Consider the following 17546-nt stretch of genomic DNA (forward strand, 5'->3'; position numbering starts at 1 on the left):
AGTCAGATGGGGCATACACACGGTCGGAATATTCGATGAAAAAATTCCGTCTGACTTTTTCCATCGGAAATTCCGATCGTGTGTACGAGGCATTACTTTAGTTGCTGCTGCAACATGATGGGTTCTATGGCTCATGTTTTCACACTTCAATGTAGCCTTTACATTGATGGGCTCACCACACCTATCGTTGGACCCTTAATCCTACCCTGAGCTGTCATATCACAGGGTACCTTGGAGACCTTTTTTCTTTAAAAAGCTCCTTCGTCATATATTTGAACCATAGGCCCAAACACTAATGCTCTCAATTCTCCCTGCTGTTGACACTGCACTCTTCTCGGGCTCCCCCCTGACCTTGTACTGCTTGGAATATCTGGGCTTAATCCTCATTTCATTAATATTCACATTCCCTTCTTTGCAATATTTTTCCTATCACCGACGCCATAATGTTCATTAATGTGCTGCCATTGGCACCCTTCAATCTCATCTGAATCAGAATTTCTCTCCGGTTCTTATGGCAGACTTGTTCAGGACAGCCAGTGCTTGGCTTCTCCACTCAGTCATTGGAGCATTGCTGAAGTTGGGGTCAATTACATGGACCCACTTTTCTACATGTCTTCCTGGCCAACGCCCCAATAGACTCTCCCCTGAGTTTTGATGTGCATTTTACAATCTGAGAATTCCTTCTGCTTTTCGGTTCCTCAAAAGAACGCACTTTGGCACTGGTCAAGATGTTTTGCCAATGTAGTACTGGACAAGATTGTATTGCCACTGTTCGAAGTAACCCTTCTGTACTTGTTTTCCCACCACATGTCGTTTGTATGTCACCTGGAACTTGCCTACACATCTCGACAAACATCGTCAGTTATGTGTCCACTTTGCAGACTCTCACCCAGAGATATTCACCAGATAGGCACCTTCCAGAAATTGGGTGCCCCTCTTTTTCAGGGGCATGCAGATCACTCCCCCCCCATACGCTTATGGGTGAGGTAGTTCTCACTGAGTGTGACGATAGGGAACCCCATCCTAAATTGTCCCCATTAAAGTGGAAGTAAACCCGCCCATTGTTTTCAGCCAATATTGGCCTCTGTTTAATCTTCAACTGCCATGAAGCTGCACATATCGGTTATGACACCAGCCATTGGATGGTTTGACAGTTTGGTTCAGAGCAAAACTATTGTGACAGTTACATTTCCCACACTTTTCTGGAATGTAACTGTTTTTTTAAACTGTTAAATCGATGGGTGTACTTCTGTTTTAATCATCCCGAAACCTATTCTGGAGTCTCAAAACACCTCCTAGCCCTTGGTACCTGGCAGGTCATGGTTAGGCCTTGCATATCCTTTTCCTAACACTTTGGCTTTCACACGCTGTAATAACTGTATTAACAGAACCATCTTCTCTTTGTTAACCCTACGAGGCATAGTTCTGCTTTGGCTCACCCTGTGTGCTTCCTGGGGCCCCCTCCTCTTGCGCTATATGGGGACAATGTTTCCTGGAAACCAGTCTTTCTTGCTTCCCTGAGGCTCTTCTTATCCCCTTCTGTGGAAATGTCATTCTCACTCACCATATCCTGCCTTGAAAGCATGTCAGGCACTTAAGATTCGCCTTATGGGCGGGGTCAGGACTGTAATCTATGGCTGCCTGCCATGTATTCCCTTGCAGACTGACCCCACTCATGTATCTCACAGGGTGGTCCCTCTATATGGATTCCTCCCTTGTTTTTCACCTATCTGGGTGGTTATTTTGTCTTTCTTTCCCAGGCTTCTGCCCTCAGCAATGGTTCCCTATTTCCCTACCTGGACCAATTCCCACAAGGATGTTGGGGTTCTTGAGTTTACAGCATCTTACATTGGTTCTTAAGAGTTGCAGGGCCACCGCTTGTTTTTCTTTTCATGTTTTCAAATACATTTTTCGACAGATGGCTGTTGGGTCCATTGACTCTTTTTTTTTTTTTTTTTTTTTTTTTTTTTCTTTCCTGTGGGCTAGTTACTACAATTTTCACTGTTTTGTTGTCCACCCGTTGTTTTATTGCTTGGGGACATCTCATGCTCTACAAATTCACTTCTGTGTCCTGTATTGTCCCATTAAGGTACTAAGAATTGTTATGCACTTGTAAATTCTATAACTTGGCGTACAGGGCACAGATCTGTCCCCTAATCCTCTGTGATCTCCTTACTACTTGTTAGAAAACTTGAGCTTCCGTAAGTGGGCAGGCTTATATAGGTATATATCCTAGGTGGACAGACAGACAGCCAGCCAACTGCAGATTTCTGTTGGGCTCCAATTCTGTGTTGAGGCCTATCAACTGCTAAGTGCTTAATCTACACAAGCTATAATTGCATGACAGGTTGGACCCAACAGGTTTTTTCTGGAACTGCATTAGGAGACAACAGTCCAATAGGCTAGTATGGTATGTTGGATCTCTTGTATGTAAGGAGTGTTTGGGGATATATATCATTTGATCATTGTATGATATTTACTGCTAAATGCTCATTTGGAGATATCAGTAATAATACCCATCACATACATTTAAGGGTTTTTTATAGCAGCTATTTTAGCAGCGCTATTCAGTGACGGATATCCCCTAGGTGGACATACACATACAGACAGCCAATCGACTGCAGATCTCTGTTGGACTCCAATACTGTGTGGAGGTCAATCAGCATGGCAGGCTGGATCCAACAGGCTTTCCTGGAGCTGCAATAGGAGACAACATTCCAATAGACTAGCATGGTATGTCGGGTCTTTTGATTGTCAGGAGAATTTGGGGATCTATATCGTTTGACCACTGTACCACATCAACTGCCATATGCTGATTTGGAGATACCAGTTATAGTACCCACCACATACATTTAGGTTATACTGTATTTTATCATTCTGATTAATGCTGTAGTTTGCTTTAGTGGTCCAACAGATGCTTCATATACCTGTGTATGTACACTGTGTTAGGGAGCCGAACACACCAGATGCAGCAGGCATTTATATTGGATAATTCAGCAGTTATACCATACACCAGTATTCTGTCAATCATGGCAGGTGGAGCATAGGCTGATTTATAGGCTGTGTTATTTTGGGTACACACCCCGAGTGGGTGGGGGGGTTTCTTGTGATACAATACTGAGCACCTCCCCTCAGTTTTAGGGTACATGCACCATTTTAAGCAACCACTCCCAGGATTCATACAAGTTTGGGTTTTTTCGACAGACGGTTACACTGCGGGGTGGTTCCCAGCATAGCTTTTGCCAGCGTTCAATCACCTTAAGGAGTGCTGTACTTCACAATATGAATTTTATAGGTAGGCCAAAATTCCTATTTTTATGTAGCCTGGAGTGAGGCAGAAAACAAATATATACTACGAGAAAATATTACTTTTAGCATCATTTTGTGTTCTTAACATTCAAGTTTAGTTTTGTTAGTGTATCTGTAATCAAAACTTGGCCACAGTGAGAAAGTTATCAGAATATGATTGAAAGGAAGTCTTGCCAATGGCACAGATTTTAAAAAAAGTGGGAAATCTAGCCATTCCATACTAGAAAAACTAGAAAGGGAAAATTAAAAAATATGTTTATGTATAAAAATAAGGCTGTTTAATATTAGTACTGTGTATGTATACGAAACATACTTTCTAATAGTTTGATGCAACATTTTCAATAATTATTGCAGAGATGCAATTGAAAACAACATGACATTCCTGGGGTTGATTATTATGCAAAATAAATTAAAACGGGAGACTCCAGATGTACTTGAAGACCTTCGGAAAGCCAACATACGTATGGTCATGGTCACAGGTGAGAAAAAAGTGGAGACTCAAATAGCTTTAAAGAAAGTTTAACTAATCTGTGTTTATTTCAGTAGAACAAGTCAAAAAAAATGTAACACCTTTTTTAACAGATATGCATGACATTGGTGGATTCAACAGAATGTTCAACATGAGCACCATAGCAAATAAAATACATTTTAACTGTATCAGTTTATTTGAGAACACATTTATAGCCTGCTTGGATCACAAAATAAAAGATAGAAAGTATAAAATGATTCACCATTATTTCCTTTGGTATTGGGAATCAACACTGATGCTGAACTGTACACACGATCATTTTTTCGGCAAAAAAAAACATTTAAAATGATCGTGTGTGTGGGCTTCACATAATTTTTCAGGTTCTGAAAAACGTCAAATATTTTTTTCAAACATGCTGCATTTTTTAACGACGTTTTAAACAATGTCGTTTTTCAGGTTGTAAAAAATGATCGCGTGTGAGCTAAAACGACGTTAAAAACCTGCGCATGCTCAGAAGCAAGTTATGAGAAGGGAACGCTCGTTCTGGTAAAACTACCATTCGTAATGGAGTAATCACATTCATCACGCTGTAACAGACAGAAAAGCGCGAATCGTCTTTTACTAACAGGAAATCGGCTAAAGCAACCCTAAGGGTGGCGTCATCCGCATGTAAATTCCCCTTTATAGTGCCATCGTACGTGTTGTACATCACCGCGCTTTGCTAGAGCATTTTTTAATGACACTAAAGCGGTGGTTAATTAGCTCCTAATTAGTGCATTCATCATTTACCAGTGAAGGTCCTTAAAGTGTTTGTAAAGTCTTAAAGCTGATTTCCATGTTTCCTGCAACTTTAGTTTGTTTGGACCAAGCTGGTCCAAACAAACTATTTCCTTCACTAAGTGCTGCATGGCTCTGAGCACTGCATAAAATGCATGTAGTGTTGGCTACAAGCAGTACGCAGTGCTGGGTTTCCGCTGTAAAACAGACTTCCAAACTCACACCTGGAACAAAATAGTCTGAGCGACGCTTAGCCATTCATAGGCAGCTTTGTATTCTGTTAATAAATACCAAGTTTCGAGGAGCGTGACGTCATCGGCCCACCCCTGAGACTCAGCCAAGCAGAGGAAATTTTGTATTCATTCAAAGCATATAAAACTGCCTATGACTGGCTGAGTGGCTCTCTTACTGTCTTTACATTGTTCCGGGTTTAGGACAGGAAGTCTTTCTCACAGCCGGAATCCAGTGCTATGTACCATGTGTAGCTGAAGCTATATGCAGTGCATAGGGCCAGTGAAGTACTTGGTAAAGGAAATGGTTTGTTTGGAGTTGGAGCAGCTTGGCCCAAAACAACTAAAGTGACAGGAAACATTAAAATCAGCTTTAGGGTTTTTTCCCCACCCTAATGCATTCTCTGCATTGAGGCAAAAAAAAAAACTCCCATGCTTTGCCTCCCTCCCCCTTAATTACTTATGTCCTATCTTGATCCAGCTCCTGTGCTTGAGAACATCAGTGCTGCTCTCTCTCCTCACAGGGACTCCTGTGTGGAGGGGATAGGGCCAAGCCATACGGTTTACTTTAATAGACGCACACAGCCCAGCTGAGGATCGAGCCCACATGAGTGCCCTCATGGCAAGCGACTTGTTATGGAGGCACTTGGATAGGAAAATTAGCTGAGAGTGCTGGCCAGGGACCCCAAAAGAGGAATTTCAGAGCCACTCTGTGCAATACCATTGCACAGAGCAGATAAATATAAGATGCCTATTATTAAAAAAAATATATATATATTTAACTTTACAATTACTAACAACCTATGCAATACATAGTGGAGATGATTTTTTTACATAAAAGGGCATATAGTGACATTCCCATTTAATAACTTCAAACTAGTGTATTTGTTCTACTTGTACTGACCTCTTTTACAGGAGACAACATGTTGACTGCAATTTCTGTTGCCCGGGACTGTGGAATGATTCTACCTCATGATAAAGTTATTGTAGCAGAAGCACTACCTCCAAAGGATGGCCAGGCTGCCACAATTAACTGGCACTATGCAGACACCATGCCAAGGAGCAATTTAAATGCAATTAACTCCGAGGTGAGTCCTAAACTCCAGTTCATTGATAGGAACTTATATTTTCACTTGTGTAGAAGAAGTTGGCTAATTAACAAAATCGCCCATAACAGAAAAACGATTCATTAAAAATTGTACGTATATATGTGTGTGTGTATATGTTTGATACAATATATATATATATATATATATATATATATATATATATATATATATATATATATATATATATATATATATATATATATTGTATCAATCGATCTATATAGTTTTTTTGTGATCCTTCAGTCCCCCCCCCCCCCAATGGACACTTTAGCCCTTGCTCCGTCCTGGACTTTACCAAAACAAGCTGAGTATTTCATGCACCATTGTGTTTTGGGCTTATTCTACATATTGTACATTCAATCACGATATGTATTCTCTTCACCCAGTCTTGTTCCCTGTGTATATTTTTTTTATTATGAGCCTTTTTTGCCTAGGGGGTCATACCTTTTTAAAATGTGTAAAAAAAAACAAAAAAAAAAAAAAAACGTGGTTAAGATTAGCTACCCTTCCTTAGCTGCAAAAAAAAGTTATGACAATCATGACATCTTAGGTTATTATTGGCGTTAGAAAAAAAATTGTATTATAAGAAAGTGTAAACCCGAGTAGGGTTATCAGAGAGCGTAAGCATACAGCAGCCATTGGAGAATCTAGGGTCTTTCGGATTTTATTGGAATGAAAGGACATAGGCTAAAATTAAGTTGTTCTGGAAGAAGATAATGTGGGGGGCACAAAAAGAATCCAAGTCCCTGTGAGCTCGCCAACATGTCTATAGGGAGCAGGTCTTTTCAGGGTCATTACTTATGGCAACTACTAGGGTCTCCAAAGTCATGAATTCATTAGATATCCGGGTCCATTCTAAAATATGTAACAGGGATGTTGCTTTCCAGTGGCAGGGAATGGCTGCCTGCTCAGCTAGTCTCAGAACGCCTCTCCTTATTCTGGAAATGGACCTGGGAATTGTTGACACATACCACTGCTTTTTAAATGAGCCGCTTAATCTCTTTCACAAAGTCTAACCTTAGTCCCTATTTAAGCTACACTGGATTTGTTTGTGCTTTACCTGTCTTTCTGGGATTTTATGCCATTATATATACTGTAGAAAACACTGTCTTTCCTCATTCATGAATTACTTGTTTTATAACTGAACTTGCTATTTACATGCTGTTTATTTGGGTGTAGACCTGAGTTGACACCCAGACAGAAAAACTATTTTGTGTTCTAGTCCATTGAGGGCATGGTAAATGTAAATGATTTAAGGACCAGTTCACACCACATGCAGTCCAGTGTTTTTTTGTTTTGTTTTTCTGCATCAAAAATGCATTGAAAGTAGGTTATATGGTTTTCAGTGGCATAGTTCAGACCAGTGCTTACAGTTCCAGTGTGTTCCTGTTCCAGAAAAAAAAGCTGAACAGGCTGCATTTTACCTGCACTGGACTGCTGTAAAACGCATCAAAAATGCACTGGAACACACATGTCCTTATTTAAAGTAAAAAAAAAAGGGGGGATGCACTGGACTGCATCAAAAAAGCGCCTAGAACGCTCATGAAGAAAAGCATCTGGAACGCATCCAGACTGCATTTCTATGGTGTAAACTGGCCCTAAAGGCTTGTTGTGAACAAAGAAGGTTATCTTGTCCATCTTTTCCACTTGTACATAAAAATCTTACGTTACCTTTGTTAAGGATGCTCGGCAGTCAAAATAACATTTTGTATTTATACACTTACTGCAGCCTCATAAGAGATGTCAATCAGAACTACGGAACTGCGATTTTTAAGAGGATGCAGTTGACAGTGTGACAACACTTTTTTATTTTTTTTGTAGTGTACCTGACTTTGCTGTTATTTATAAATGTGTCGCAAATAAGAAATGTTTTATTTAAACCATACCCACCAGTTATTCGTTCTCTATGCATGTGACATGCCAACAATTCACTTTTGTTAGTAATTGGTTGCTGTTTAAGGTTTCTCTCACTTTTGTTCTCAGGCTATTCCTATGAAAGCAGTGAATGACAGCTTAGATGAGAATCTGACGGTTGATTACCATTTTGCAATGAATGGGAAATCATTTTCAGTAATTCTGGAACACTTTCAGGATCTGGTTCCAAAGGTGTGGCACATGTAATATTCAGAGATTGGAGTCAAATGTATGTACAGTTTTCCTAATTGTTTTGTGTTGTCCTAGCTGGTGTTGCATGGTACAGTGTTTGCCAGGATGGCCCCTGATCAGAAGACGCAGTTGGTGGAGGAACTGCAGAATGTTGAGTAAGTGCTGCAACCCACTACTGTCAATTTGACATTTATTATTCACTGGAGAGATGATAGAACTGCATGGACTAATGCATTCAGGTGTATAAATAGTAGTTTTTATTGTATGAAACTGAAACATGTAAATGAAATTTCCTTGGGTAGGTAATGCACAGTTAGATTTGTTTAGGGTTGGTACATTATTATACACTATATTACCAAAAGTATTGAAACGTCTGCCTTTACATGCACATGAACTTTAATGGCATCCCATTCTTGGTCCGTAGGGTTAAATATTGAGTTGGCCCACCCTTTTGTAGCAATAACAGCTTCAACTCTTCTGGGAAGGCTGTCCACAAGGTTTAGGAGTGTGTCTATTCTTCCAGAAGCTCATTTGTGAGGTCAAGCACTGATGTGGACGAGAAAGCCTGGCTCACAGTCTCCACATCCCAAAGGTGTTCTATCGGGTCAAGTCCCTCCACCCCAAACTCTCTCATCCATACTTTTGGTTATATAGTGTATGTAGTTTTCGCCAAACTTTGTAAACTCTCTTCATAAGTTTACCATAAAAAAAAATGAAATGAGCATCCTTGTACACGAGCAAGAGTATACTTTGTCAGTCTATCTTGTTAATTCTGAGATGCTGTAGGTTATCTAAAGGTGGAATTGAACAATAGAAGTACATACAATGGTGAGCAATGCAAGCAAAGTAAAATGTTCATATCACTTTCCGCAAGATGCCTTTTCAGCATACTTTATTATTATACAGGATTTACTATATTTCTTGGAGTTTATTTAAAGAGCTTCCTTCTTTTTTAGTAAGTTTTCTCTTTGACTCTCCACCCCATAGCTGCAGGCAGTACCTTTTTCAATGCACACCACAGCAATGCTGTGGTGTGAACTAATACATAGGAAACCAAGCCTTTGCTTTCTTTGCCTGTGCATTGGGGCTGCAATGGAAATAGCTGCAAGTGTAGCCCCAATGCATATGGAGCAAACAAGCCCTTAGCTTTTTTTTTTCCAATTCAACATGCTTTTTAAATTGGGGCTCATGCACACTGCATCTCTGATGAATGTGCTTACTCCATTATGAACGATGGTTTTACCCGAACGAGCGCTCCCGTCTCATAACTTGCTTCTGTGCGTGGGTTTTTTACGTCGTTTTGGCCCACACACGATCATTTTTTACAACCCGAAAAACGTCATTGTTTAAAACGACGTTAAAAAATGCAGCATGTTCGATTTTTTTTTTTCTTCGTTTTTCAGAACCTGAAAAATGTGTAGCCCACACACGATCATTTTAAATGACGTTTTTGAAAAACATTTTCTTCATGTCGAAAAATGATCGTGTGTACGCGGCATAAGAAGCGGCTTCTACAGGCTTTTGAGCTTTTTTGAGCTCCTTTTTATTTATTTTTTCCCTGGAAACTCCCCTCCGTGTTTGCCAATGGTGTTCATGCACACTTTGGCTCTTTCAGAAGTTTAAAGGCATATGCTCTTACAGGCAGAAAAAAAAACACCAAACGTGTTTTTGAGAGGAGCTTTCGAGCAGAAAAAACGCCTAGGGCACAAAAACGCTTGAAAAAGCTGAAAGAAGCTCAAACGCACCTAGAAAAGGGGAAAAAAGCTTATGCTCAAAGAGGCTAAATAAAAACGTGCAAAAGAGCAAAAAAAAAAAAGAGCAAAATAAAAGCTCACATGCCTGTAAAATCAGCTTTTTTTTTTTTTTGAGCTGCAGTGTGCATGAGCCCTAAGGTGTGTGATATAATGCTTGAGCTTCATAAGACTATATACAGCTCTGACCAGACATTTTCTGCCTTGTCTGCAGCAATTCTGATCCATGTTCTTATTAAATACTACAGCTATTTCTTGCTTGTCTTACAGTTACTATGTTGGCATGTGTGGAGACGGAGCGAATGATTGTGGAGTAAGTAAAAACTTTTTTTTTTTTTTAAATGTGGTTGAAGGATTATTTCATAAGGAGCCACATAAAATATATCAATGCAGAATTAAAGGCCAACTCCACCTTTTAAACGAACAAAAAAGATTTCCCAGCACACTTACCAGCCAGTCTGCAAAACAACCACATTGACCATTCACGCTTAGAAGAGAGGGTTTTGTTTGCACACATTTGCAAATATATGCACAAGCCACAGTGCCCACGGCAAGGCTCCTCCTGTATACTGCAGTCCTAATTTTCAGTCACCCAAGTTTGGAGCACATATAGTGAATAGATTAAGGGCAGGTGTGCCTGGAGGGAGCCCACCCTTTAAAGGCTTAGGGATGCACATGAGGTCCAGCAAGAGGCAGCTGAAGGCAAGGCATCCAGTGCATCTTCACACTCTTATTCAACCAACTGAACAAAAAACATCCACCTCAACCTATACCTAGACTTTGCAGTAAGGTGCACATGGAAGGGCAACGCACATCAAAAACAAACAAAAGATTTCCCAGCACACTTGCTAGCCAGTCAACAACCAAATTGTCCTGTATAATAATTCACGTTAAAAATAGAGGGTTATGTTTGCACACATTTGTAAATATATGTGTAAGCCACCGTGCCCACATCAAGGCTCCACCTTTTAGTTTGTTATAGGTTACTCATATTTGGCTATAGAGAGATATGTAGCACTCAATGAAACACAAGTGTGGTGATTACCGCACTGTCAGTTGGCACTTCCTCCAGTTTAGTAACAAAATTCCAGACTTCTGTGCGGACAAGTCACTGGAGGAAGAATCTCTGCACTGCACCTGTGATTTTCGTTGGTCCCAGCTGCAATTCTTTACAGACTCATTTGCAAAAAATAAATAAAAACAAATGCACATTTGTTTGCTGCAAATATGGATTCATTTATTTATTATTTGCAAAATTTGGAATGTTCAGGAAAGCACAAAAAAAATTGTATTCTCCTTTTTTTTTTTTTTTTTAACCAAAGTACAGTAAAGCAAGTAGCCCCAATTCAGCTGCAGCAAGCATGCTGAAATGTAAATTTGCATGGTCTCTCTCTTTTACATTTGAATCCCGTAAGGTATTAAATAAAATGTTATCATGAATTGGTTCTTTGATACAGAATGGCTTGTGGTTTACAGTTAAAAGAGAACCAAACCCTACAGACAAGGAAGCTGCCACCTTAGCTTCTGTTTGATCTGCAGTTACCATAGAGCTCAACATGTGATCCGCAAGACACCAGTCACTCGATGGCTTGAAAATTTTCTTTGGAACTCAAGTAACGGGCCTCATTCACACATACCGGTGTTTTATGCATCCCTGTGCAGGCAGATCTATTGTTGTCATTTGAGACACAGCTGTTTCACAGACACATCAGCCCAGTATGACACTACTGCATTTTGCATGTTTCAAATGCAGACCGTGTGAGTTTGAGGACAAGCACGTGCCCCCACGCAAATGTCATATTGGGACACAGCAGTTGTCTATGCATCCAACATCAATGGGACTGCCTACACAGGGTTGCATGAAACCCCTGGGCTGTGCCGGCAAACACAGCTCTGTTTGGGCATATGGTATAGTATATCCTGTGTAAATGAGGCCTTTATCATTCATGGCATTGCCTTGAATGTACTGTAACTGTTTTGGGAAACTGATGGGTTTAGTTCCGCTTTAAGTTTATTACTGACTACTTATTGACTGCATTAAATTAGCATTTTCCTACTGTTGGTGATCTCATCACAGGCACTGAAAAGAGCCCATGGCGGTATATCACTATCGGAGTTGGAAGCATCTGTAGCATCACCTTTCACCTCCCGGACGCCCAGCATTGCATGTGTGCCAGATCTAATACGGTATAGTACATTTACCTATCGGTTTTAACTAACAAAAGATCTATTTAAGAGATGTGCTATTTGAATTCATATAGGTTCATAAAGCCTCAGGATACTCAGCCCCAATTTTGCACTGTGTAAGCCAATGATGCCCAACTTTTTGAAGAGCGAGGGCCACCTAAGTAACTTGGTAACTAGTCACGGGCCACAATGAGTGGAGCGGGCGGATGACAGGTCTGCATATGCAGAACGGACAAGCACACGGCCCACTCTACTCTATATGATCCCAGATGGAAGGGGACGGATCCCCTTTTTTATTTTTTTTTATTTTTTGTGTGTGTATTGACTTGGAGTGGAGGTAGATGGGTGTAAATGGACTCAAGTTCAACACAGAGGTGAATGGAGGGTCTGAGTCCGCCTGAAAAACCAACAGGCAGACCGATCATGTGTAAAGGGCCTAGGGCTGCTTTCACACCAATGCACTGCGTTATACCTGCAGCACAGTGCACCTGTGGCTATCCTGCTGGTTAGCTGCACTTTGTCATATAATTTTATTATGTCCTGCAGGTGTGGATGCACTTTCTGACAGTGCTTTCAGAATGCGCACCAAACCCACAGGTAATAACAGAAGTCTATGGCTTGATGTAGGTAACCAGCAGGTGCACTGCGCTGCACCTGCGGATTAGTTTGAAAGCAGCCCAGAGCAGGGCCAGATTAAGAACATCATGGGCCTGGTGCTGAGGATTTTGGTGGGGCCTTTTAGGCTGCATTCACACCTCCGCGACAAGTAACGCCGCGTACGCGGCGTATTTTGCCGCGTATAGTATAACTTTTTTTTTACAAATCCTTCCTATTGCTTTGTATGGCCGAACGCCAATGCTGCCTGAAAAAAAGGGTCCGGGACTTTTTTTCATGCCGCAGGTGTACGGCGTCTATGAGATGTGAACCATCTCATAGACAGCAATGGGAATTCTCCCCTCCAGCGGCACGAGCGGCCGGCGTCGGGCGTTTTGTCGCGGAGGTGTGAATGGGGTGTAATAAATAATAAATAAATGCGTGGGAATGACATGAACGCAGCCCAGCCAAGGCAAGTGACCAAAGGCACAGAACCCAGAAGGAAGACCGGGTGAAGATGGAAGTGTCCAGGCCCTGCCGGATTCATCACAGCGCAGCACTGGAGGGCTCAGTCTGAAAATGTAAGTGTACACTAATGTGCTAATATGCTGTGCATACTTGTACATTGTGGCATAACCTACCCCAGGGTCTCTAAAAAGTAGTAATGTCAGGAAAGTTTACTACCGCTTTATTATCACAGGATCCCAGGAGCCTCTCATGGGGCCCCCTACTGACCCGGTGGACGGTGGCCCTTGGGCAGTGCCTAAGTGCACAGTTGCCAACATTTAAAAAATATTTTCAGGGCCACTTTTTTATATAAGTGCTATATTTAGAGTAGCTGAGATCCCCGATGTTCCTCTATACATCATAGTAGTAATCACAAAATTAAATGAGTACTAATAATGGGGCAGAACAAATATGAGAACTGATATTTCCTTTAGTTGAACTAACAAAAGTGTGTCCATTCTAGAGCTGGTAACATTGAGGGTATTCAGTATAATTTTAAAGAACTGTTTTTGTGGGTATGCGACATAGGGGAGGAGTATGGACGTATATAAGTGGGAAGTATGTGCAGGTGAGGGAGAGGAATGTGGAGGGTCTAACAGTGGGCACTATGTACAGGAGAGGAGTACAAAGGGTACGGAAAAAAGCACTATGTACAGGAGAGGAGTGTGAAGGGTATGACAATGGGCAGTATGTACAGGAAGAGTGAGGGGGTATGACAGAGGGTAGTACGTACCAGAGAGAAGTGTGGAGGGTATGATGGGGCAGTATGTACAGGAGAGGAGTGTGGAGGGTATGACAGTGGGCAGTATGTACAGGAGAGGAATGTAGACGGTATGATAGTGGGCTCTATGTATAGGAGAGGAGTGTGGAGGGTATGACAGTGAACACTATGTATAGGAGAGGAGTGTGGAGGGTATGACAGTGGGCACTATGTATAGGAGAGGAGTGTGGAGGGTATGACAGTGAGCAGTATGTACAGGAGAGGAGTGTGGAGGGTGCGACAGTGGGCACTAAGTACAGGAGAGAAGTGTATGACAGCAGGCACTATGTACAGGAGAGGAGTGTGAAGGGTATGACAGTGGGCGCTATGTATAGGAGAGGAGTGTGGAGGGTATGACAGTGGGCACTATGTACAGGAGAGGAGTGTGTAGGGTATGACAGTGGGTACTATGTATAGGAGAGAAGTGTGGAGAGTATGACAGTGGGCACTTTGTACAGGAGAGGAGTGTGGAGAGTATGACAGTGAGCACTATGTACAGGAGTGGAAGGATATTTAGGGACTGAGTAGTGGTTAAGCGGGTCATACATGGATTGAAATTACGCCAATTATGCAGAGACCAGCCATAGTCAATCTATGTATGGGCTAGCTGGTTTTACACAAGTCAATCTATTAATCAACTTGAGTACAACCAGCCTGTTTTTTTTTTCTTAAAACAATCAGTGCTGCCAGCTAAAGTTAGCAACACTGATCATTGTACGCACTAGCAGAACACAATAACACTGCAGGAGTGATTCCCCCATCCACAGGTCAGCAGGTGAGAGGGTGTGTGGGGACAGGCTGGGGAGAGATACTAGTCAGTGGCTGGGTAGGCACTGGTAGTATCAGAGCCAGATACACACAGGTTACATACGCCACGATCGTTAGAGCGAGAACAATAATTCTAGTACTAGACCTCCTCTGTAACTCTAAACATGTAACCTAAAAAAATGTAAAGCATCGCTTAGGATACCAAAAAAAATTGTGCTAACTTAACTAACTAACTGTTTTTTTAATGAATGAAACATTTTTTTTCCAAAAAAACATGTTTGAAGAATTGCTGCGCAAATACCGTGCTAGAGCGGCACAATTAATCGTTAAAAAAATCGTGATCTCGATTCAACCCCCCTGACAATCTTCAATGCAGAGTTTGCTGATTCTTTCATATAACAAGTGGAGAGACTTTCAGCTGTTAAAAGAAAATATCTGGGCAGTCTGCCAAGTTTTTAACAGGAAACATTGTAACTGACACTTCCTTCTTAGATCAAAGGGATACACTTCTGTGTGTAAAGAACAAATCTGGGCAGTCTGCGAAGTTTGTAAACAAAATGAAACATTGTAACTAACTAACATTGTAACTAAATTTAACCACTTAAAGTCCAACACTTGTTTCTTAAGTTAAAAAGCAATATTATTTGCTAGAAAATTACTTGGAACTGCCAAACATTATATATATTTTAGCAGAGACTCTAGGGAATACAATGGCTATTGCTGCAATATTTTATGTCACACTGCATTTTCCCACTTCAATGAATAATAAAAACCATAAAAACAAAACAGTGAAGTTAGCCCATTTTTTTTTTTTTTTATGTGAAAGATGATGTTACGCCGCAACAATCGTGAGAGAATCGTGATCTATCTTCTAAGCAAAAAAATTGCAATTCTCATTTTAGCCAGAATCGTGCAGCTCTATACCATGCAACATAAAAAGTGCAAAGACCACCATAGAGTCATTTTCTAGCAAAAAACAAATGATGATTTTTACATGTAGTAGAGAAGTGTCAGAATTGGCCTGGGTGGCAAGGGGTTAATTACCATGAGTAATATACAAATAATTATTATAAGCACTGTGATCCTATCAGTCTGCTGTAGTGTGTCAGCTTGTATTTATATTGGCCGCTCTGAATGTAGCTTCTGACAGGCTGTGCAAGCAGGCCCGTATCTCCGGAACCATATATGATAGCCGTCCCATATTTTAACCAGTTGTGGGGTAGCTCTTCCCATGCCTACCCCCAAATGTGGGGTTTCTGTAACCTCTGGTCATCGAGCTACAACCCCCCAAATTCTTAAAAAAAAAAAAATTTTTTTTTTTTTTTTTTTTGGGCAAATGGGCCTATCTTGAGAAAGGGGCCTGGAGCTGCAGCTCCATCAGCCCCATTGTTAATCCGGCCCTGGCCCAGAGTAACCAGTGCAGAACTAGAATGAATATGCCCATTACTATGTGATTGTGCTTAAAAAAAATATTTTTTTTTTTTTTTTTTTTTTTTTTTTTATGAAAATCTTCACTTTGGGAATCGCCCTGCAGGTATCACCAGCTGTTTCTGTCCCAGGCAGAGTGCATTTGGTATCACTCCATCTATGATGGTAGCAGGCACTCTACCGGAAGCATCGGCTCTGTTCTCTACTGCCAGCTTCATTCTCATCACTGATGCTCTGGGTGGCAAATCAGGAACCCGCTATCTGGGCTTATAACCAACACCCCCCTCTAGAGCAGGAGGTCACTCACGGGCCATCAGTTGGGCACCCCCTGATGTATGCTGTGCCACCAGTCAGATTGTGGACAGCCCTCCCATTGTAAGAAAAGATTGGTAATGTTTATTTGCTGTATTTACTAGTTAAAACTCCTAGTTTTAAAACATGTTTGCTTTTACACTAGATTGAATTTTTATCTTTCGCTTATGCACTTAATTTAAGAGATTATAATTGTCATATTATACCTGATGCTCTCTACTTTGTTTTGTAGGGAAGGGCGTGCAGCTTTAATCACTTCATTTTGTGTATTCAAATTCATGGCTCTGTACAGTATTATCCAGTATTTCTCTGTCACCCTGCTCTACTCTGTGAGTATAGTCTGCGATTAGTGTCTCTACGCAGTCTTTTACACTTTGTACCATGTTATGCTACTTAATCATTCACTGAGCTTTTTTTTAATGTAACACTCTATCACTTTTTAACATTCCTAATCTTATACATTACTAATAATAAAAAAACATTAAACAGTGTCTGCCTTTAGGAGGTAGTCATTTTAGTCCCAATCAGAGATAACAAACACCCCCATTGGTTTACGTATTACGGTCTTGCTTTCTTGGGGAATGCCAATATGACACTTAAAACATATAAACGTTGAATCCCATGTTTTCATACATCCTAAAATTCAATCGCTTTTTATTATATAATATCATTTTTATACATGCATAGATTTCAAACAGACTGTTTTAGCATTAGGTAGTTGCAGTTTTTTAAAAGCAAATGTATTTTTTTTGTCCTGCTTGTTTGTCTAGATCCTTAGCAATTTAGGTGACTTCCAATTTCTCTTCATTGACCTGGCCATCATACTGGTTGTGGCGTTTACAAGTAAGTGTTCCTATTGTCCACATATTTTATGTCGTTTTAACTTTTTTTTTAATTAGTGTCTATTGTGTCATATTTCACATTTTATTGTTGCCGCTTCTGTTTTTTTTTTTTTTTTTTCACACAAGCGCAGTATTTGTTTGTTATATTTGGTCATGTGTTCTCTTTTTCTTGGAAAGACCTGGGAGTGATGTCATTCTGTTTAGGACAGACAAGAATACTATATGGTATCCTGCTGCTAAGGTAGGAGTATGGTGTTATAAAATAAAGGCCCATTAGCAGATAAGTAGAAAGTAAAGACTCCCATTCGAGAGACTGGTCAAGCAGGGTAGCTTTAGTCTGAAGTTTTAGCCACAATATTTATTGCAGATCATTTTAGTAACTATAGAGGACATTGTA

General features: G+C 40.7%; 1 protein-coding gene across 3 annotated transcripts in view; it reads left to right on the forward strand.

Moving 5' to 3' along the window:
* The window catches only part of ATP13A3 (ATPase 13A3), a 156796-nt gene that overhangs the window by 126185 nt on the left and 13065 nt on the right, over positions 1-17546 (forward strand). For all 3 annotated transcript variants that reach the window (XM_040349508.1, XM_040349511.1, XM_040349509.1), the window contains exons 20-27: positions 3664-3788; positions 5701-5873; positions 7878-8000; positions 8076-8155; positions 10022-10064; positions 11829-11938; positions 16540-16636; positions 17078-17150. In XM_040349508.1, the coding sequence (XP_040205442.1) occupies positions 3664-3788; positions 5701-5873; positions 7878-8000; positions 8076-8155; positions 10022-10064; positions 11829-11938; positions 16540-16636; positions 17078-17150 (824 nt within the window). The remainder of the gene's footprint in view (positions 1-3663; positions 3789-5700; positions 5874-7877; positions 8001-8075; positions 8156-10021; positions 10065-11828; positions 11939-16539; positions 16637-17077; positions 17151-17546) is intronic.

Source organism: Rana temporaria, chromosome 4 (assembly GCF_905171775.1).
Source record: "Rana temporaria chromosome 4, aRanTem1.1, whole genome shotgun sequence".
Taxonomy (NCBI): domain Eukaryota; kingdom Metazoa; phylum Chordata; class Amphibia; order Anura; family Ranidae; genus Rana; species Rana temporaria.